The sequence below is a fragment of the Heteronotia binoei genome, chromosome 21, assembly GCF_032191835.1.
Source record: "Heteronotia binoei isolate CCM8104 ecotype False Entrance Well chromosome 21, APGP_CSIRO_Hbin_v1, whole genome shotgun sequence".
Classification (NCBI taxonomy): Eukaryota; Metazoa; Chordata; class Lepidosauria; order Squamata; family Gekkonidae; genus Heteronotia; species Heteronotia binoei.
The window spans coordinates 41,316,064-41,339,503 of record NC_083243.1 but is presented as its reverse complement, the minus strand read 5'-3'; the positions used below and the strand labels follow the sequence as shown (position 1 = coordinate 41,339,503).

General features: G+C 42.4%; 2 protein-coding genes across 7 annotated transcripts in view; one reads left to right on the top strand and one right to left on the bottom strand.

Annotated features, from left to right (window-relative positions):
* The window catches only part of SPATA7 (spermatogenesis associated 7), a 92,825-nt gene extending 91,311 nt beyond the window's left edge, over positions 1-1,514 (top strand). Inside the window, exon 13 of the mRNA XM_060261883.1 lies at positions 714-1,514. Within this exon, the coding sequence (XP_060117866.1) occupies positions 714-1,193 (480 nt within the window). The 3' untranslated portion in view covers positions 1,194-1,514. The remainder of the gene's footprint in view (positions 1-713) is intronic.
* Positions 1,515-12,270: 10,756 nt separating this feature from the next.
* PTPN21 (protein tyrosine phosphatase non-receptor type 21) overlaps positions 12,271-23,440 on the bottom strand; it is a 69,699-nt gene continuing 58,529 nt past the window's right edge. For 4 of the 6 annotated variants that reach the window (XM_060263047.1, XM_060263049.1, XM_060263050.1 and 1 more), the window contains 6 exons: positions 20,971-21,111; positions 19,787-20,008; positions 16,944-17,072; positions 16,605-16,839; positions 14,808-14,968; positions 12,271-12,790 (listed from right to left, as the gene is read on the bottom strand). In XM_060263047.1, coding sequence (XP_060119030.1) covers positions 12,662-12,790; positions 14,808-14,968; positions 16,605-16,839; positions 16,944-17,072; positions 19,787-20,008; positions 20,971-21,111 — 1,017 coding nt within the window. In that variant the 3' untranslated portion in view covers positions 12,271-12,661. The remainder of the gene's footprint in view (positions 12,791-14,807; positions 14,969-16,604; positions 16,840-16,943; positions 17,073-19,786; positions 20,009-20,970; positions 21,112-23,440) is intronic. The other 2 variants (XM_060263048.1, XM_060263052.1) reach the window with 1 other exon arrangement.

Sequence of the window (23,440 nt, the reverse complement as noted above, 5' to 3'; positions counted from 1 at the left end):
AGAGAGGGGCCCAGTTCAATCCCTGGCAACTCCCGCCCAACAGCAGAAGGGATCATGTGTTGAGGAAAGATGTTTCTGTGCCTGAGACCATGAAAGCTGCTGCCAGTCTGTCAACAAAGCTTTGCTAGATAGACTAATAAATGGTCTACTGCTTTGTATAGGACAGCATCATACATTCAAGTGATGTCATTGCTAGTGCCTAAGAACCTACTTTACTAAATGGTAGATTTGTGCTCATTCTTTCACACACACACATGCACACAATTTCTGTCTCTCCCCCCTCTTAAAATATGGTATAATCTTGCATACCTGTTAAAGATTCCTAATAAATGTATTTGTCAGTATATCAAAAGACATGGAGCTGCCTTATACCGAGTCACACCATTCGTCTATCAAGGTCAGTAATGTCTACGCAGACTGGCAGCAGCTCTTCATGGTCTTTACCAGATCCTTTAAACTGGAGATGCTGGGATTGAGCAAGGGACCTTCTGCCTGCCAGGTAGATGCTCTGCCACCGAGACACGTCTCCTCCCTCTTTTGAAGGGAACTCATTGAAAGAAGCTGATACTTGATTCCTTGTATTCTTAATCTGTCTGTTATCTAGTAGTCCAAGCTCATTTCTGAAAACAAAATCTTTCAGCCTTTCTTAAACAACATCTGTTTTTTGTTTCTTAAAAAGCAATTCTGGTAACATTTCTTCTTTTAAACCTTAGACCAAAATGCGTCACCTGTTGGAGATCTTGAAGGAGGACCTGGGCTGCAACCAAGAGAAAAGGGAAGGGTTTGGCTCATTTGGTCTATTTCGAAATGAACCTGCAGAACACCTCCAACTCCCCCGCAAGCTGCAAATGCCAAAAAGTGAGGACTTCTTAAAGGCAATGGATTTAATAGCAAGCGAGGCAGCTCCGTCGAGACCCCCTGTATGCAGGAATGCATTTGAAAATGTGGAGGGCAAATATGACTTTTCCAAAGTCCCAAGTGGCTCGTTGAATGCAAGGCTGGACCCGCCCCCTTGCTCAGCGCATGAAGAAAGCCCAGCCACCTCGTGCACCATGCCTCCAACACTCGGTTCAACCACCTGTGACGTTGACTTTGAAACCAGCGAGTCTTTGCAGGAACTTGATGAGCTCCAAGAAAGCATGGCGGAATCCCTTCACCTCACTACTGACAATGCAGAACAAGCCAACAACTAGCAGCAAGGCACCGAGAAGCCAGCCAGCAGTGTAAAGAACTCTGACGTTGCTCATTCAATAAAATGCTAGCAAACCATCCTTTCCCCCCCGTCTTGGATGCACTTGCAACCACTTGTACTTTGGGTCCTAGTATTATGAATCAGGCTTCAGTGATTGAAGCATTTACACTGTAGAGAGCAAGAGGTAAATTTGTTCAAAGCTCAGCTCATGCGATTGCATGTCTGCTGGAAACTCAAAACATAGAGGGTATTAAATATATATAAAGGCAGGCGTGATTATTTATAAAGCTATTTACAATAAATGGATACAACATTTGCAATAGTGAAAAATGAGAGTCCTTGCATTCCTATGCCTTTACTGTTGTAAGACACTGCAGTTTTATCTAGTTCTTCACAGCGATGCCTAAATGTTGATCCAATGATTACTTGCAGTTAATGGGGGCTCCAGTGGCACATGGACACGTATGCCTGTAAGAATTTCCCTCTTGGTTTTGATGAAGTCAGCTCCTGCTCCGAAACACACCTCCAAAGCAGATGGGGGGGGTCAATTCCAGGAACACAGTCCCCGCCTCTCACCAACAGTGCTGACCAACCATTGTGTGGGAGAGATCTTTCATGCAAGAGCACAGTCTGCTATTTTCTATGTGATCTGGCCGAGAAACAATACAAACCAAGGAAAGCTGTTATACTTAAGAGTGGTTCCAGTCTCTCCAAAGAGGGGTCCGAGGCCAAGAATTGTGTTACTACCCAAATGATCACCCACACCTGAGTGATCAGGATACGGTTACTGTCAACTCACAGTAAGGGCATGCACTCACTCTCCAGATCAGCAATGGTACATGTAGCATTCAAAGAGGATATTGTAAAATATGGAATCTCATTCAATGTGTGTCATCAACCATATCACTGAAACTGGGCAAATGTTTTATCATACATTGATGACAAGTGAGTAGAAGGATCAGATAAAATGTTTGTGCAGGCCCAATCTAGTTCAAAAGCCACCTGGTGGTCATCCTTACTGTAAAAAAACTTGCCTGTCCTTGTCTTCGTTTAGTCAAGTGTCACATTTCTTAAGCAGCCCCGTGGCGCAGAGTGGTAAAGCAGCAGTACTGTGGTCTGAACTCTCTGCTCATGACCTGAGTTCGATTCCGGCGGAAGCTGGATTCAGGTAGCCGGCCCAAGGTTGACTCAGCCTTCCATCCTTCCGAAGTCGGTAAAATGAGTACCCAGCTTTCTGGGGGGAAAGTGTATGGGGAAGGCAATGGCAAACCATCCTATAAAAAGTCTGCCGTGAAAACTAGTCGAAAACGACTGGTGCTTGCACAGGGGACCTTTCCTTTCCACATTTCTTAATTGTGCAGTGGAAGAGCTCCCTCTGTCTTTTGCTTTACACTGTATCGGATGAGGAAAGCATAAACTTTCAGTAAAAACACCCATTTTGGGGCCTTATTTTAATATGAAGTTTCTCTTTTTCCTCGTTAAGGCTGCAATTACAAAATGCAATTTGTAATCTCATCTCTATTATGGAAGAACCTGATGCTGCTGTTAAGTCTTATCTTGTTTCTAAGCATCCAAGTGCAATTTACAATGAATTTGAAGAGAAGGTGACGAATGATTTTTTTTTTTTTTTTTTGTCTGGCTAAAGGGAATGCATGTGCAGCACCTGTTAACGAAGTATGCCAACTGGGAGTCCTAATACTGATGAGGAAAGCTCCCCTGCTGGTGGATGCTGGGTTAGATTTAATAGCTTAAATTGTTTAACTATTTTATGTGGTTGGGTTTTTTTACAGTTTTTATTATGCGAGTCACCCTGAGCCCATTCATAGGGTAGGGTGGAATATAAATTATATAAATAACAACAATAGATTCAGACTAACATTTCCATGGGTGCAAGGATTTTTCCCAGCTTCCATGACAGCTCAAACTGTCTTCCTCTCCTCTCCAAAATCTTATTTCTGGGAGTTCCCCTCTCATCTAAGAACAGGATTATGGGGGATGGCATTTGGGGTTCAAGGAGGGAGGCAGGAAAACTAACTCTGCAAGTGGAAATCCTTGCACCTGCAGAAGTGTCTGTCTAATCTGGATCCAAGCCACTATTAATAGCTTTAGCTTTAGCATGCTGTTCAGATACTACCGGTATAAGCAGTTTTTTTTTTTTTTTGCATGGCCCAACTGTTATTACCCTGGGAAAGAGCCAGATTTGGGTCCAGTAGCACCTTAGAGGCCAGTAAGATTTTTGGAGTCAAAGCAATCACTGTCAGATTACATGTTGTAATTAACTACGTTTTAGTCTTCTGGTTTACTTTTAGGATCACTTGCTTTACAACAAACCCAACCAAGAACTTGACACTCAAAAATGACCAGTCTTCAAAATGTTGTAACTGGACCTTTTTCTTTCCAACGATCCTCTGTAGTCTAATATCCCATTGAATTCAGATTCATCTTTTGATCGGAATTTGTCTCCATAGGCAGGGCTACTAGTAAGTGCTCAGAACTAGTTGAGCATGATTTGAAGTGTCAAAGAGGGAGTATGTACACCAACTCTAAATAAAAGCATCCCCCCCAAATCTTCCAATCTTTCTATATCAAATTTATAAGTACTTAGCTAAATTCTAGGAATGGCTAGAAGAGAGGAGGGGCTGGGAAATACAGTTCATTGCATATAACTCTTAATCCCCAGTTCCTTCATTTGGGATAACATAAACTGTTAGGGACTTTAGCATATCGGTTTTATTACCTTAGTAATAGATGCAAACCCACTATACATTCTTATATTATTCATCCATTTTATCCTCATACAGCAGTGTTGTGTGGTAAATTAGTTTGAGATTGACCCAAGGTCACATTGCAGACCAGGGATTGGAACCCGAGTCTTCAGGTTCCTAGTTCAACATACTAACCGCCACAACAAACCGGTCCCACAAGCCCTATAGTCCTGTATTTATAGACAGAAAGGGATAGCTAGCTGCTTCATATCAGTTATCAGTATCAGTTGAGTTTGACAAATGCTTTCCTTGTGAGAACTTCATCTAAGTGAAAATCTTTATTTTTTCCCCTCCTCTCTTCAGGGCTGGTGAGCCCAACTCTGTTCTCAGAAGAATTTGGTGCTCTAAATGTACATAGAGAACATGGCATCCACTTGATGATCATTAGTAATAATCTAATGAAAGCAACTCAAGGAATAATATCAGCTATTAACAACAAACCATTCAAAGTCTTTCCCAGTTGCCTTGTGTGTAAAATGCAGATACCTCAATACTAAAAATATGTGACAGTATATGTAATACCAGCTTGCTATGTACAGGATGAAAGATGTATGGCTTCAGGTTGGGTACTTATCTGTCACTGGTCTTGAAAATAACTGGAGATGTAATTAGTTAGAATTTGAACCAGATGGGAAGTTGGGAGTGGGGGTTAGCACTGTAACTAAGGCCTGGTTCTCACCAATATGGCAAACTTATGTCTGGATTTTACCAATTGAGACAGTGAAGAAAACATGATTGAATGATGTCCCCCTGCCATCACTTCTCACAGAAAATTAGGCTGGGAGCCTTATCCTCAACATGTTTCTCCACCCCCATGTGTTGAATGAGAAGAGGGTAAGGGAACACTTGCCCTGCATTGGATGGTCAAGACTAGTCCAACATGATCTTATCAGATATTGGTTGCTAATCAGGGTTGGCTCTGGTTAGTACTTGGATGGGAGAGGAAATCTAGGGTAATTTGTAAACAGGGCTTCTGTTGTACTATGCGTGTATGTAATTTCTTAGTATAAGATTTTTTTTGTAGGGTCTATCCACTTTTTAAAGATCACACAGGTACAGTCCATGTACAGTGTACGTTTGAGTGTATGTGCACTGAGTAATTTTCATGTTCCAGTCAATGCATGCATATATAGCAGAACATGTGATACAAACCAAGCTGCCAGCTGATTGGTGCTAAGTGGAAGGTACAGGGGCATTGTCAGCACACACATCATCACATTACTCTAGAAATAGCCAGAAACTCTATGGTGGAGCCATAGTTTCTGGTGATGACTAGAGTGACACTGACATCACTTATGGTTTTTCGTAGAAATTATATCACATTGTGACAACAGCAGTTTTTTAAAAAAAAATAAACCAATCTCCTACCACCCAAAGGAGTGGTAGTGGGATACACACATTTCTGGAGGGAGGTGTTCTGCCATAATGGGAGACCTGACAACCCTAAACACATTTATCCAGGAACTAGTCCCTGGCTTCATTCATAACATGAATATATGTACAGGCAGGATGTGTGTGGGATGCATGGGATGGAGAAAGTAGAGAAAGAAGTACTTTTCTCCCTTTCTCACAATACAAGAACTCGTGGGCATTTGATGAAATTGCTGAGCAGACAGGTTAAAACAGATAAAAGGAAGTACTTCTTCACCCAAAGGGTGATTAACATGTGGAATTCACTGCCACAGGAGGTGGTGGCGGCCACAAGTATAGCCACCTTCAAGAGGGGTTTAGATAAAAATATGGAGCACAGGTCCATCAGTGGCTATTAGCCACAGTGTGTGTGTATATATAAAATTTTTTGCCACTGTGTGACACAGAGTGTTGGACTTGATGGGCCGTTGGCCTGATCCAAAATGGCTTCTCTTATGTTCTTATGTGTGCAGTCACTGTAATGTGAAAAAGAAGAAGAGTTGATTTTATACCCTGATGTTCACTACCCAAAGGAGTGGCTTACAATCGCCTTCCCTTCCTCTCCCCATAACAGACACCCTGTGAGGTAATACCAGCCCCTCACTCCTGTGTGTCTCAGCCCCAGCTAGGTTCCTTGTCTGAGTCTTGGGATTCCCTTCTAGCCACCAGAATCCAGTCCTCCCTCCAGAGTTTTTTTTTTAAAATATTTTTATAGTTTATTAAATTAATATATTGTGTACAAGCCTGTTACCATACAAAAGAAAATATTATTAAAACAGAAGTCGAAGGCAGTGTTTTCACTAATTATATATACATTCAAATTCCATTATCTCTATTCACCATTTACTACATTCACCTTCACTATTACATTACAAATTAAACCCATTTATCCTTTTCACTTGCACTCAAGGAAAACTCATTAAAGATATTTTATCGATGACGCTTGACACCTTGCATAATACTTTACTTCCATACACCTTTAACCATCTGTATGACCTGCCCCCCTATTCTAACTATTTGCTTTGGCATTCCATTCAGCAGCACCATCCAATTATGAATCCTCCATTTTTGGTATTTCTTTCCTATTAAATCCTCCATTTTTGGTATTTCTTCCGTTTACGCCAATTTCTCTCTTGGTTATTTAAAACCTCTCTTGGTTTTGGAGTTAAATGCCTAATTATCCATAATATCTCTTTCATTTTTTTATTTTTCTGACCTCTAGATCTAATAAGTTTCTCCCTTTCCCTTCTCCAAACTACATCTTTGATCTGTTTCCTTATGTCTCTTGAATGTATTTCTCTAAGTGAGCCATTCTTTTTTAGCTTTAGAGAGTTTAACCTATATATATATTTAATTTCCCTCTCAGGTTTTTTTTGTTCTTTTTCCAGCGTGGGGGTCAATGTTTCCACTACTGAACAAAATAAATCCTCATTTATTTCTTCTGATATGCTTAAAAATCTTGAAGTATATTTTACCTTATCTCCCTCCAGAGTTTTGAGTGATCTCAGCTTATACAAGGAGTCTGAACTCCCACAGAGAGTTTTCCTCACAGAAGGTGCCTGGTTTTTCCCCCTTCTGACTTAAACTCTCTTTCAGACAGAAACTCAGCCCAGGTCTGTCTTCAAAGGAACTCAGCCCCACTGACTGTTCTCAGCTCCTTGTCCAGTTGCTTCACACCAGCCTAAGTCCCAGTCTTCACACTCTAGACTTTCACTGAAGACTTCCTCTGGAAGACCAAAAAACTCTCTCAGGTGTTTTTTTTCCTTTTGCAGCCCCTTCATTTTGCTACATTTTAGTTACCATAGCTGTGGCCCAGCCAATCATTGCAAGGCTGTTCCCAGCTTCCAGGCTAACTTGCCTGAGTCCGTCACACCAATATTTTTAAATAACATTTAAAAGATCCTCCCAGGTATATAGAACCACTATCTTGTGGGTAGTTCAGCTTTGTCATTACATTGTTACACGCAGGGGGCTCAGAAAGACTTGTGGGGAAGGGGGAGATCTAATACTCCCCTCCCACACTATCTCCTCTTTCCCTCCTCCTAGCAACCTCCATTCCATACCTCTCCCTGCTTCCTTCTCTCCTTCTCACCCACCAATCAATCTTTTATCTGCCCTTGTCAAATATATTTACTTGTGTCATTTATACCCTGCCTTTCTTGACAAGGGGACTCCAAAGCAGATGACACCATTTTTTCTCTTGTCCATTTTATCCTCAAAACAACCCTGTGAGGTAGGTTAGGCTGAGTGCATGTGACTGGCCCAAGGTTTCCTGTATAGTTCCAATTATAGTAACAAAACAACTAGTTTATAAGCACTTCAAATATTTATTTCCATGGCAAAAATAGACTGTGATATAATCCATTTCACATATATTACATATCAAAGTAAAACAAGCCTGTCTATCAAATACAATTTGTACATTGTTTTACAAACCCATTTCAATTGTACAGGAATTAAAGCTGCAGTGATTATACATTTTTACAGTATTGACTGAAGAAGAGACAAAGCGCACACAGTAGAACTTTTAGCTTGATACTAGAAAAAATAATACTTGAATAATGACATGTGCTACTGTTGAAGCAGAGTACTAATCTGTATACTGGCACAAAAAGGAGAGAGAAAATTAAAGGCAAGATCCAGCACCTCTTTTGTTTACACAGAATAAATCTTCAAAGTAGCCAAGCACCCATTTTGGCCAAGGGGATTCTGAGGTCTTAGAATCTAAAGGTACCCTTGAAGGATCAATTTAAAACAAAACCAAAAACCCTTCCTGTTCAGGACACATTAGCTTTTGAGCTAAGGGGTGGGATTATCCATACGTTGCCAGAGTGGAGAGGAGTAGACAAAGTCAGCAAGGAAGATTAAAAGAAAAGAAAAAAATATTTTGGGGGCGGGGGGGGAGAAGAATTATGGTCCAGTGAGGAAGAACCACATTGGATGTACAAATCATATGGATCATTCTCATGCAAACATTATTTGTCCCCTCAAGTGGGCAATACTAGCATGGAAAGGACCCACATTGTTTGCCCATGCCACAGAATTCCTCCATAAAAGCAGAGAACACAATGGGGAAGCAACTCACACCACTGTAGTAACATGTGAACTGGGACTAACTTCCCATGAAGTCAACAGGCCCAAGGAGCAATTCAGAATAGGTCCCTGAAAGGAATATCAGTAGATCATCTCTGAAAGAAGTATCTTGCTGTTTGAATTGGCCGGGGGGGGGGGGGGGATTCAATTTCCTAACCTATCAATTCCCTTCCAGAACAGTTTCTGGAAGTTTCCATACTGTTTCAGCCTCTGAACTTCTGAGATATTCTGATGAAATAAAATAGCATCCCATTTTCCTTTTATATGCTTTCTTCTTCAACTGTGCTTCAAGAATAGTTTTAATGGGATTAAAACAACTGCAGATCTAAAGACACAAGATCTCCTCACACACACACATGTAAAAACCTACATCCTATATCCAATAGCCTCCTTACCGTCTATAAAACTTGCTTCATTCCTCAGCTTAAAAAAAAAGGATTCCCAAGAAAAATTAACCTAAGATGCTAACTTCAAAAGGACCCGCAGTATTATTGGAGAAGCTTGTGGGAAGGCCCTGACCCCACCCCTCATCCATAAACAGCAAAACAGTTGTTCATCAAGGAGGGGAGGGAACTCACTGTGCTTTCTTTAAATCTAGAACATTCCATATGAGGGGTCTGCACATGCCCAGTTTTGAGTGTGAAACTGCAGAGATATACAGAAAGAGGCCAAAGGAAATTGGTCCACCCCAGGGTGTCATATCAACAGTTACAATCCAGAGTGTTCTGTTGGGCTTCCTTAAAAGTCCTGCACATACCGAGTAAAACTCTAACTCCCTCACCCACTTTTGCCTCACAAACCACTTGGGAAATTCTTCTGAGTTTAAAAACCAACTTGCTATGCAATGTAGGCAGCTGATTGTCTGCACTGTGGGACAGGAAGGTCCAAAGCCTCACTGGATAAGAAACCAGTTCCAAATCTGACAGTGCAATAATCACACTGGTGAGGTTTCTGAACAGTTCTTTTCACTTCACTGACAGAGGGCTCTTGACTTTGCTCTGTAACTTCAGCTCAGCTTTAAAGAGAGCAAGAAAACCAATTACCTGCAAACACAGCCCATGACGTGTGGAGGCAGGCATCTCAGCAGTGGGACAGATGCACAAAACTCGGTACATCCTTTCTATGCCAAACACACACAGTGCCTGCTAACTAGCATTAAAATCAAGCAACATATTCCCAGGGAAATGCTCAGTGTGCGACTTCAGTGTGGGTGAAGAAAAGTTCAAGCACTTCTTCTTTTCATCCTAATAAACTCCAATTTTGTAAACATCTTGTCTTGGAGAAAGGCAGCAGAACCTGGAACTACATTCTTCATTTTAGTTCCCCCTGGTCCTTATTTCAAGCCCGTACAGCTTCACACCAGGGATGCCAGAGGCAAAATTCTGAGCTTTCCCCTTTTTGTTCTGTGCAAAGCAAAGCAAAGCTGATATGAACACATTCCCAATCAAGTGTTGTACTGAATAAACTTCCAAGAAATAACATGATAAAACCAAAGTCGAATTGGAGTTTTAAGAGCCCCATTGAAAACAGTTCTTTATAAATGACAGAACTAATCATCTATCCTGTCATGTTAAAAAAAAAACCTGTATGAAATTTACCCTTCCAATTGCCACATTGTGCATGAAGAACAGTGCTAAATCCATCCTATTTTAAAAATTGTTCCCCAATATCCCCATCCATAATCCAGTTCCAATACAAGCAACCAAGTATGAGGAGAAGGCCAGATGTAGCTTTTTCAGAATCTATCTCAAAAGTTCCAAGAAATTAGCCCAGCTGCTACACCACAGCTGGGTCAACTGATGAAGCTGCTATTGATGCTGGGGTGGATCCTACCCCTCCACTGGGCAAAGTCAATTCATTAAAATATTTATAACCCTCCCTTTGCTTTTGGCTCAAGTTTTAAGCCTTCCTTCAACCAAAGGCACCTCCCTCCAACTTAAGTGGCTCTTCCATTGGACAAAGAGCCACTTCAGTTGAAGGAAAACCACCTAGAAGATGGCTGGATCCATTCCCATATTAGCTAAAACCAGCTGGAAAGCTAGACTGATCGCCACTGGGGAAAAGACAAAAGGTCAATCATTTTGCACCATGTCAGTTATGACTGCCCTCAAAAGTGTTTGGAATCTTCTACCGATTGCTCTTTTGACAGCTCAGGAACATGTCACAAAGGCCGGGTCAGACTGACAGAGGCACTCCACAAATCTCTTCAAACAGTCAGCATGGCCCAAGTCTGAAAAAAAATCCATATGTGGAGCCTGGCACCGTAAATGAAACATTAATTTGCTTACTGATTCAACAGCCCAGATATACAGCTGAAGGTGCTTTGAGCCCTTGTGGCATCCACAAGCATTGTTGAGTTTATTGCATAAGCCCCTGTAGAGAATCACTACTTAACCGCAACCCTCTCCCTTCCATGAGGAGAAAGCTACTTTTCTTGCTTTCAACAGGTATGCCTTCATTTGTTTTTATACCCCAGTTAGGATATTTGCCTTATCTTGGCCTCCAAAGTGATCTTTAAAAAGTGGATAGACCCTATAAAAAAAATGCAATCCCTTCCAATGTTCCCTCTAAGCTGAGTTAGTGTGAGCTAGCTCACATTTAGCCTCCAGCTCACACATTTTTGTCTTAGCTCAGGAAGGATGACCCCAGAGCACACTAATTTATGCAGTAGCTCACAACTTTAATGCCAGTAGCTCACAAAGTAGACTTTTTGCTCACAAGACTCTGCAGCTTAGAGGTGACATTGCTTCTACTCTCAGTATCTCCTCCTGGAGAGTAGTTCCAGAGGTGGTGTCACCCAGGAATCTGTGAGTAGACAGAAACTGAGTCAAGGATTGTACTGTGATGTAAGTGCATCAACAAATATACTTGATAGGGAATATAAACAAAAATGGGTAATACTGCAGCCTTTCCACAAAAACATGTAAACCAGCAAGGGCATTTGCCCTCCCCTGTTTCAAACACAACTTGCCTAGTCACCAATCAGCAACATCCTACTTTAAAAACAAGTCCTCTCACATTTGCTTCACCTTAAAAAGCATTTCCTAAGATAAAAAAGAAAACAAGAACGGTATGCTCACTTGTTAGATGCATCAAGCTAAAAAAGTGCGTAAGGATCACCTCCATCTGCTTTGCTTTCAACCAGTGGTAGCCAATCGTCTTCTAAATAGTCAAATAATACTGAGCATATATCCTGTACTTCATCACCCTGGTTCCTTCTGAAACTTGATTTCATTCTACAATGTATATAGACTCCCCCCCCCCCCTTTTGGCAACATTATCACCCCCTTAGATCTTAGAGGGGTGGACAAAAATGCCAAGTGTAATCATTTCGCATTTTATGATTCATCCTTTCCCCTGCAACGACACTGCTCCAGCTCATTTTACTACATTCAACGCTGTACAACCTATTACCTGTACAATCTCTTCCCGTCTCCTCCTCTCACTGTACAACTCTTAACCCAGAAGAACTCAAGACCCCTCATTCCTCAATTATATATAACTACACTGAAATATTGTGCTTTTTGTAGCCTTGAAGTGCAAGAAAAAAATAGCTAAATACAAAATTGCCTCAAGCACTACTTTTAAAGGTTTATTGCAGCTGTTGGTTCCAATGTGAACCAGTGTATCCATAGGGGGTGGTGTGTGTGTATGTATGTATACACACACACACACACTAATTTAAATACAAAATTCCAAGCACAGTGATGCCATTTGTGGCTTTTGCATTTTCAGGGCACGCATCTTATCCCCCCATGACAAATATACATAGGTTTTTTCCTCTCTAATCTACAAGTGATTTAAAAAAAAAAAAACTAAAAGAAAAAAAAATAAGCATCCATGATTTTGGATGGGGCAGGGTGCTGTCTTGGTAGTGGCAGCCCTTGGTTTGCCTACAGTAACAGTCACCAGAGTACATGGAAAACACAGCATACCAGTACATGTACGAAAAGCACACACTCGTTCCTTTCTTGCTGCTGCTGTAGCTGTGCATGAATGAAGAAAGGAGAGCCCATTCGCTCCCGGCTTTGTTCTACAAAGGCCGAAAGGATGACCCTGGACTTGCACTCAGCATCTTCAAACCATGTCAGAAAGGTAACTCCACACAAGTTGTGTCTTCAAGACCTCCCCCACAGAAGGCAACATTCCGCTTTTTGTAAACTCTTGCAAATAACAGGACTCAAAGTGGAGAGGGGGAGGTTTAGATCAGCCTTGAGCTCTTAAGGAACTGAAGAAGAACTCCATAAACAAACGTGTATTGGCACAACGTCTGCACCATCATCATCCTCTGGTGTCTCAACATCTCCAACATTCTTGGGACATCCAATGGCTAGAAAAAAAGATAATCAAATTGGTATAATCAAATTCAACAGGTTCTGCCCCAGATGCCCAGACTGTAAATTCTCAGCAAGTCTATTTCACCAAATCAGACACCACAATGTGAGATGCTCAAACTTTTGATCATTTGTCTGTAATTCCCAGTTAGCCCACCCAGCTCTGGAAATCATTGGCACCTCTTATCCTTGACGTTAGCCAAATCACTTTGCTAAGATCCCACCTCTGAAAACATTTACAGAGATGTTGCTAGGCTTCCCTGTATGGCGGCTGTGGAGGAATGTTGTGAAGGGAAAAAAACCCTCATGCCCAAAAATTCTCTTGCAATCAGATGCCATCCAAGGCCAGCATCAGAGCTGGCATTCTCGTGCAACTGCTGAGGTCCTGGAAAAGCCAAAAATTGGCCACAGCCCCCGCTGTTGCTTCCCATTGCAATTTTCTCAGCTTGGACAGGTGAGGGAACAATGATGTTGGCAAGCAATAGCAGTTGCTGTTGCTAGTCCATCAGCTCATTCCTCTAAGCAATAGTGAAGATTAGGCCTCCTAGAAGCAAAGGGAGAAGGGCTGTGGCTCAGAGGAAGAGCATCTGCTCTGCGTGCAGAACGTCCAAGGTTTAAGCCCCAGCACTTCCAGTTAAAAGAATCAGGTAGTAAATGATGTCTACCTGAAACCATGGAGAGCTGCTGCTAGTCAAAGTAGACAGTATTGGCCTTGACAGATAAGTGATCTGCCTCAGTACAAGGCAGTTTCTCTGTTCTATGCAGATGGGATGAGTGAACAGAGGGCAGCAAACCCATGGCAGGGAATGGGGTCCATCAAGGGCATCTTGCATAAATGCTGCCCTAAGAATAAAGCAGGCACCAGAATCAGCTTTAGTGTCAGTGGAGCAGATGGTGGCTCACCCTTGCTGCTACCAAAGCAGATCTTATGCCTTGGCCTGAGCCCTTGTTGAGATTCCCATTCTTGTTATTAATGTTCAATCAGGGGTTTTCATGAGCAGCCTGAACAGCCCTGACTAGCCCGCCCTGCATGCAGAATGTCCAAGGTTTAAGCCCCATCATTTCCAGTTTCCATCTCATCAAGAGCTTGGAAACTAAGCAAAGTTAGCCATGGTTAGTACTTGGATGGGAGACTACCAAGGGAATGTACGTTGGGAACACCATTTCTCTGAGAGCCAGTTTGGTGTAGTGGTTAAGTGCACGGACTCTTATCTGGGAGAACTGCACTTGCACCTGCTGGAATGGCCTTGGGTCAGCCACAGCTTTCACAGGAGTTGTACATGAAAGGGCAGCTGCTGTAAAAGCTCTCTCAGCCCCACCTATCTCACAGGGTGTCTGTGGTGTGTGTGTGTGTGGGGGGGGGAAGGTAGAGGAGATTGTGACCGCTCTGAGACTCTGAGATTCAGAGTATAGGGCGGGATAGAAATCCAATATCTTCTTCTGCCAAGACCCTGAAGCACAACTCCAAAGTAAATACTAAATTAGATGGCTCAGTGATCCATGAAGGACAGGTCTGCAAGAAGTCATTGGGTTGAATCTAGCTCACAATTTCTGCTTGTCCTAGAGCTCTTGTGCAAGCAAAAATACATGAAAAAGATGGCAAGTAGTCGTTTGCACCAAGTGAAACACATTGTATCCCCATTTGTGTTATTGCTTGCACAAGATCTTGGGCACCACAATGCATAGGGAGGAAAGCGCTGGGTATGGCACAAGTTCTTGTAGAGGCAGAACTGTGCTAAATCCATTCATGTTTCCATTTGCACATTGCTGGATCCAAGACCTTAGCAGCTACTGATGTTTCAAGGACAGTATTCCTCTTCATATCAGAGGACAAAACCAACACATGGAAGGAAGGCTGCCACTATGATGGTATGCCAAATATTGCAAGAACTGCCTAAACTTTATGGAGGAGGACTGGATACTCCAAAAGCTACTCCATGAATGATCTGATCAGTCAGTCCCCTGACATAAGATACCAAAACATCTGCCTTAATTTAAAAATCAAGAAATAACCTCATTGTGTTCCAAACAAGCAATCATGACTTCCGACAAGATGACCACGCCTGTTCTTCCCACACCAGCACTGCAGTGAACCAGCAGGGGGGGATTGGGAGTGGCAGGGTCTGCGGTGCTGTTTGTATGGCGTCGTACAGATTGTATCTCTTCCAAGTATGCTGTGAAATCCAATGAAAAGACAAAAAGTGGGGTTATTTCAAAAGGATATCATAACTAAGCCAAGGAAAGAAAACAGTCAAGCCATTAGAAGTGTAAATAAACAACAAGATAATGTAATGTAGGGGTCAGTGGTGCTCTGACAAAGCTTGCACATAGAACTTCAAATAAACAAGAGCATGTAGCAAAAAGATATTCAAAGAAGTCAGTTCAAAAACAGTCTTTCCAATCACAACGGAGTAACAATATTCCAGTATTTAGTCCATAGAACTAAAGGAAGCCCTTCCAAAGACGTCTGTTCTAGATATCAAGACATTTCATCTGTCTTTCTTCAGTTTGGAGGCTTATTTACCACTGGAACCCAATCTTTACATAGAAGGCCAACAAGGTTCAGAACATGTCTGTTAGATTTCCAGATCCTATAGTTTTGCTACAAGCCATTAGGAGTGGCTTCATTGGTAGACCAATTTTTGTTTTCAGTTAAGATTACAGCAATTAAAATAATATAAATCTAACAATATATAGCACAGGTTATATTTTATCATTGCACAATAAAGAAAGGATTCATTCATCATTTAATAAATCATTAACTTCCAGCACACACACATTTTTATATGGGTGACCATTTTAGTTCTACACCATCTATCAAGCCAGAAGAGCCATAACAGAAAAATACAATGAAACAACTCTGGTATCAGAACTTTTCAAAATATATTTCTGTTTGTAAGCATCACTGTTTACTAATTTAAAACTATTTTAAAAACATTTCAGGTAAACCATGATATTAAATCACCCCCGGTTGAATCACAAAACCACTAAAAGAGAGTACACAGATATCAGGTACCAACAAATTAGCCTACCTACTTAAAGAATTGAACAAATGAAAATATATCTCACAGCACCTTAAAGGCCGGGAAAGAAGTAGCTTGGTGTACTGAGCAGGAGGTGCACACAAATATTACAGCATATGCATGGTGACAGGCACAGAGGAGGTCCATGCATGAGAAGGTTCCAGAATAGCCTGGAGGTGGGTAAGAGAGCATCTGATCTCTATTGTGCAGGCTGAGAATCAGAGCACATGTTTCTAAGAACTCTCAACTTGATAAGTCTTAGGCGACCCTATGATTAATGACCTCCAAAACATCCTATTCAACGGCCTTTATCAGGCCTTGCAATCTGAGGGATAATTATGAAGAAATGAAGTGACAGGCTTTAATAAAATCCAAGCAAACATTAAATTAGAAGAAGAAAAAGATGACTGCAGATTTATACCCCACCTTTCTCTCTGAATCAGTCTCAGAGCCCCTTACAATCGCCTATATCTTCTCCCCAACAACAACAGACACCCTGTGAGGTGGGTGGGGCTGAGAGGGCTCTCTCAGCAGCTGCCCTTTCAAGGACAACCTCTGCCAGAGCTAGCCCAAGACCATTCCAACAGGTGCATGCAGAGGAGTGGGGAATCAAACCCGGTTCTCCCAGAGAAGAATCCGCACACTTAACCACTACACCAAACTGGTTATTCACTGACTTTAGTGGCTTAGGCATTCACATGTGTAGAGCAAGCTGTTTTTAGCCCCCTATAAAAAGATGTTTTCTCAAAATCCACAAAGCAATCACCTGACAATGAATAAAACTTACAGAGAAATCCTTTTATGTCCTCTGGACAGCCATGCTCTGGCCAGTCAGTATACTGCAAGTGCCACACTGTTCTCTCTTGCCCTGTGAGAAGGTGCTTGATCTTCAGGCCTGTGGTGGCATAGCAACCAGAGTCTGTCCGAAAACGGGTGGTAATTTTGAATCTCCCATATGTCACTGTATTGTGCCTTGAGCCGAGCCGTGGCCAGTATCGGAAACTTTTCTCTCGGCTTCCCTCCTGCAACATCAAACACATGTTTCAGAAAGTGAATGTTCTGGACTATTCTACTGCTATTAAGAGGAAAAAGGACTTCTCTTCCAGTGATGAAAGAAAGCGCCCACCTCTTCTGCTGTCACCATGGCTACAATGGCAACTCCTTGCTCCCATACCATCTGCCAAAAATCTTGGCATGTATTCTGCAGGGGACCTTGGGTAGCAATGTAGTCCCATTCCATGCCCCCAACAGCAACCTGAGGAAGCACAAGAAAATAAATGGTTACTAAGGTGATCATTTGTGAAAGTAATGTGACTTGCCATACAAGAAGTGAAAGGAAAGCAATAGCATTTGGTGATCAAAATGAAGCAGGTGGAAACCATAAGCACACAAATGCAGCAGACTCGATGGCCAATGGTCCATCTAGTTCAGCATCCTGTTTCACCCAATGACCACCCAAATTCCACAGAAGGCCTACAGAGGCCTATATTTGTTGTAACAGGGCTTTTTTTGTAGAGAAAACCAAGCAGGAACTTATTTGCATGACAGGCCACACCCCCTGGTGTCACCATTGTTTCACATAGTGTTTTTGTAGAAAAAGCCCAACAGGAAATGCATTTGCATATTAGGCCACACCCCCTAATGCCAAGCCAGCCGGAACTACGTTCCTGTGTGTTCCTGCTCAAAAAAAGCCCTGTCCCTTAGCACAGGTTTTGAAATGGATTCTCCCTCTGAAGATGGAGGCTCTGTTTAACCATGGTGACTAATAACCATGCTGGACTATGCATACAACCAATACAGGTCAACCTATGTAACTCTGTTCATGCTGCGTGCTTTCATCTCCAGGCATTTAGTCTTAGACATGCAGAATTCACAATGCTAAGTATATGCGAGAGATAAGAACAGGGATTGAGTGTTGGTCCACCCAGCACAATTAGGAAGTTCAGAAGATGTCCTTTAAGCCTGGGCTAGGCCATACACCCTCAGGTAAAATCATAAGTTGCCTCTTGCACTCAGCCATTGCTTTCAGAGAGACAGGAATGCTGACAGATAAGTTCATACATATGGAAATAATTTACAGCTTAAATTCCAGAGGGGCAGCCACATTTACCCTGCTCCAGACAAAAGATTCTTGCTGGCACCTTGAAGACTAAAGGTTAGTGTGGCAGAAGCTTTCAGGTGCCAAAACCTCACTTTGTCAGAACATATATAATATTCATACTACATTAAAAACATTCAGAAAACAGGCTTGGCAAGCAGCAACTTTTAAGTCAGTTCCTACAGAGAAAAAGAAAATGGAGGTCAGCCGAAACCTGCTCTCTTTCAGAGCTGTATCACAAGTATATTGCAAAAAGGACTTGGACCTTCAAGGAATGTATTCCACAGCACTTCCTCTCCAGAGGAAAATACATTTTCAGGAACAGGGGAATGCAGGCTGGAAATACTGCAGATATTTTTTATCATGCTCCCTAGGAAAACACCCATTCTTGCACTCATCTACACCAACCACCAGTTGAGTTCACTGATAGAGTTGGTCTGGTTGTATCTCATTTCAACAGAAGCAGAAGAAGCAATAATGGAGAATGTTCCCTCTACTTCTAATAAAACCCAAAAGGCACTATAAAGTCTGACCAATTTGATGGATCATTAGTTTTTCTGGGCTAGAAACATGGCTGGCTTCATACAAAACTGACGAAGGGAGCAATTCTAAGCAGCTCTCCTCCAAAGCAATGCTGTTCTGAGAACTTAGGCAGATCATGAGAGGGAGGGCAGGAAGGACTGCATCAGCGCTAAGTTCTCATGGCCCTTTCTTACATGCCCAGAGAAATACTAATCATCACTTTGGGGTCAGGAAGCACTTTTCTCCAGGCTAGTCTGGTCAGGGATCCTGGAGGGTTTTTTGCCATCTTCTGGGCATGGAGCAGAAGTCACTCAGGGTATGGGGTGGAGGGAGGGAGTTGCGAATTTCCTGGATTATGCAGGAAGTTGGACTAGGTGAACCTAGACTACATGACCAACTCTATGATTCTATGAAAGTAAGTCCCATGTTATTCAATGCGATTTATAACCAGGAAAGCATCCTTAGGATTACAGCTCAAGTGCATAACTGGGTGGAAAAGACCATGATCCAGTTCAGACTAGGGCTCACTTCAACAGCAACATTGGATGAAGTGAGCTTTAGCTTAGACTAGGCTTGCCAATCCCCAGGTCCCAGCGGGGGTTCTTCCACTTTCCCTGGCTTCTTCCCACCCCCAGTCAGCTGGCCGGCAGGGGGAAGCCCCGCCCCCAACCCACCATGTGACTTTTCCCCTCTGGAGGCTCCAGTCTCTGATTGGCAAGGCTTCCTCTTGGGATGGGGTGTATGTGTTACTTGGAAGAAGTTGGCTGCAACTCGTGAGTAGAGAAGCCAATCCCTCACTTCAGAGTTGCCAGAAACGGGAGGGGGGGGGACGTCTGCTGAGCACTTCATTATTCCTTATGTGGAGATCGATATTATTATTCCCTATGTGGAGCGTATAATGAGGAATTGATCTGAAGGTTTCAGGGGTTCTGGGAGAGCTGTTTTTTGAGGTAGAGGGACCAAATTTTCAGTATAGTATCTAGTACCTCTCCCCAAAATACCCCCCAAGTTTCAAAACGATTGGACAGGGGGTCCAATTCTATGAGCCCCTTCCTATGGAAGAAAAGCATTTAAAAAGGTGTGCTGTCCCTTTAAATGTGATGGCCAGAACTCCCTGTGGAGTTCAATTATGTTTGTCACACCCTTGTTCCTGGCTCTATTCCCAATGTCTCCTGGCTCCACCCCCAAAGTCCCCAGATATTTCTTGAATTGGACTTGGCAACCCTAGCTTCGACCAGCATTACACTTCCAAAGATTCCATTAATTTTTGAGCCTCACAATACTCCTTTCTTGTTTCTGCCATAGTGAACTAACCCCAATGCATCTTGTAACTCAACTTTTGGTCTCACCTTAATATGGGATGCATTAATATAACCTGTGTTGTTTTCTTTAGTCGGGACCAACTCTACTCTAGTGTCATCATAAGGAAGCACATCCTGGAAACGATTTCGTTCAGCATTTTCTGGAAGTCGGGCTATTGAGCACTCGCCGTCTGTCAGCCTCTTCTTTGGGATACGTTCGTATTCAGTGAATACCATGCCTTGTTCTAACCGTTGTTCCAAGCTTTTACTCTAGAAAGAAAATAGAATGAACATCCCAGGTTTCTTCACAAAATTTTAACCTCTACAAACAAGACTGTTGAATAGAGTGATGAATTTAAAAGGAAAAAAAAAACCTGAAATGTTTATAAACAGCTTCCTTATTCTTAAACATCTACTACTGGTCTACAGGGGCTGCTTTAGACCACTCAGATAAAGAGTACAGCTCCAAAGAAAAGGCAGTTCAAACAGTATATGAAAACAAAGTGTAAGAGGCCATAGCTTGAGCTTTAAAAAAAATCAATGGAGATCACAGCCCCTCCCCTTGTGTATAAAGTTTGCTGGGTAACCTCCAGCCTCATCTGCCTCACAGGGTTGCTGTGAGGCTAACATGGGGGGGGCAAGACCTGTGTACACCACTCTGATTTCCTTAGGAATAGGACGAAGGGGGGGGGGGGACACATGTATATTTTACTTAATTAATTTGTATCACAGCTCTCAGCAAAACTAAACAGGAATCCAGTGGCACCTGAAAGACTACCAAAATTCATTCCAGCAGAAACTTCTGTGTGAGTCATGCATCTGAAAAAGTGTATACTGATTCACAAAGGCTTATGTAGGATTAAATCTTGTCAATACTTAAGGTGCTACTAGACCCCTGATTCACTTGGTTGCAATGAACTAACATGGCTACCCCTCTGGAATTACCTCAGAACAAGTCTCCCTGATGGCCTGCACAGGAGTCCCTTTGGATTCAACCAATTATCAAACCCAATGCAGCACTGAAAACAATTTTAAAAAAACTACAAAACTACACAAAAACGTCAAAGAAAAAAACAAGGGGCTGGTATTTCTCTTACACACATCAAAACCAGGTCCAAATGCTGACGCTGCTGCTCTGATAAAATAATTTATTGGCAACCTGGATTATGTGACCATGAAAACAAAACAGAAAACTTTTATCAATGTACACCTCAAGGAAATCTCAAACTCACCCGTTCATCGTGTGTTGTCCTGGCAGGTTCCTCCTTTCCTTGATCTGGCAGTGGCAGCCGGGACAGCGTCAGTCCATTTAGAGCAGCTAACTTCAAAGGTCCTATTTTTTTGGTTTCAGCTCTGTTCTTTTTCATGATCTGCTGAAACGAGGAACACTTATGACTATGCAGTCGACAGGACCTTGGTCAAACATGACAGCCACAAGTCAGAGAAGAGCTCTGGCTAAGGAGGACAGCCCCTCCAGCCATTTTTTGCAAAGAGAAAACAAAGAACACGGTCTGCTCTCTCTCAGCTAATAACTTTACACAGACAGCAGTAGCAAAGCAACATTCTTTCCACCTGGTCTGTCTTCATTCCACTTTCAAGCTGTTGAAACTTCACAGGAATAACAAACAAACCTTTGTGGGAAAGAATTTGAGACAAAGGATTTTTTTTTCCTGAACACTTACAATTTATAGTCCAAATATAGGCCAGGTGGGCCGAAACTTGCACCTAAATCTCTTCGAGTTCAGATTTGTTTTCATTACTTATTACTATTCTATTTTGTCCGTCCTCAAAACAACTCAGGATGTCATACATGGTAATTTGTGAAAGCAATTTGTGAAAACAAACCTTGGAATATGTGGTAATTTATGAAAGCAATCTGTGAAAACAACCCTTGGAATAAGATGTAACCTGTTTTTCCTCACAACTTCTGCATATTATGTAGCATGTCTTTATTCCACACTTCCACCAAGGTATTCCTTTTCATATTTTATCCTCTTAACAAAACTGATACGGGTAGGGCTGTCAAATCCCCGGGGGGGGGGATTCCCACCCCCCTCAGGACCCATTGCCTGCTGCCTCCTGGAACAGCAGCAGATTTTTTAAAATCTCTCTTTCAGGGTTGTTCTAGGAATCACCAGAACTTTTACCATAGAGTTTCTGGTGATTCCTACAGCTATTCTTTCTCACTCCCAGCGTAAACCTAGCAATCACCAGAAATTCTATGGTTTCTGGCAATTCCTAGAGCCACCCTTTATCATGTTTGGTCAGAACTTCTGGTAAGTACACAAGGCTGCATTTAAAAAAAAATTCCTATAACACCACTCTACCAATCCTCCTGCTGGTTGCCAGGCACCCAGAAAGCTTCCTCCTAGGGTTCCCAGCCCAGTGTTGGCAACTGGCCAGAGAGTGAAGACAGTGGGAAGCTATCTGATCACTGTCCAATGGCACAATGTCACTTTGGGTGCACACTGGAAGCAATGTCACTCTGCTGGCACAACTGACTAGCATCCACCACAACTCAATTGCTTAACCATAGAGTTTGGGACAAATCTCAGAGTGTCTCACAGACATTATGTCTTTGCATCTGGTTCATGCCAGAAGTGATGTTGCAGTCGGACTGACAGCAAAAACCCCCAACAACACTCCCCCTCCCCTTTTTCCTTGCCACCCTAAGGAGCAGCAGAAGGGAACACGGGTCCATCCAGGGTGCAAGGTCTCCAAATATAGTAGAAAACCTAGCTGCCCTACTAGGTCTCTCAGATCCTAATTCAACACCTGGAAGTCATGGCAAGCTCTACATGGAGGACATTCAGAGAAGTGGCTTGATATTCCTGCCTCTGTGTCCCGACCCTGGTATTCTCTGGAGGTCTCTTATCCAAATGCTTGCCAGAGTTGGCCCTGCTTAGCTTCTGAGAGATCTGACAAGATTGGCCTTACCTGGGCTACCCAAGGCAGAGCAGAAGGGACAGAAAGGTCCAGAAGAGTGCCTTCATATGGGAGGGACGGTGGCTCAGTGGTAGAGCATCTGCTTGGGAAGCAGAAGGTCCCAGGTTCAATCCTTGGCATCTCCAAAAAAGGGTCCAGGCAAATAGGTGTGAAAAACCTCAGCTTGAGACCCTGGAGAGCCACTGCTAGTCTGAGAAGACAATACTGACTTTGATGGACCAAGGGTCTGATTCAGTATAAGGCAGCTTCATATGTTCATATGGGAGTCGGGCATTGCCTTGTACCTCTGCAATCCCACATTCTGCAAGGCTCGCACTATGCCAGCCTGGGCAGTTTGCTATTCATGCTGTCATTTAATTTACATTCCTAGTTCTGTTGCACTGCTATTGGCATTCAGTTTTGCATTCCAAGTTCTATTGTATAGTTCATTTGCATTGTTTATTGTATATCTTACACTGTATGTTCACATAGTTGCTTGCATTGCCGTTCAGTTTTGTACTCCCAGTTCTGTGCATGGTTCATTCGACATCCAATACTGTATGATTACATTCCCCCTCCCCTCTTTTTGTGCTCTCTAATTCACCTTGAGCATCAGTGAGAAGGGTTGGCTTTAAATAAGATAAATAAATTTGTAGTTTTTGACAGTTTGCCCTTGAATAGTAATATTACACTGCTAAAATTACTAATAAGTTCATGACAGCAGCTTGTATATTTGTAGAATCCTTTATTAATCTGTGATCTGTCTGTGGAAATCAT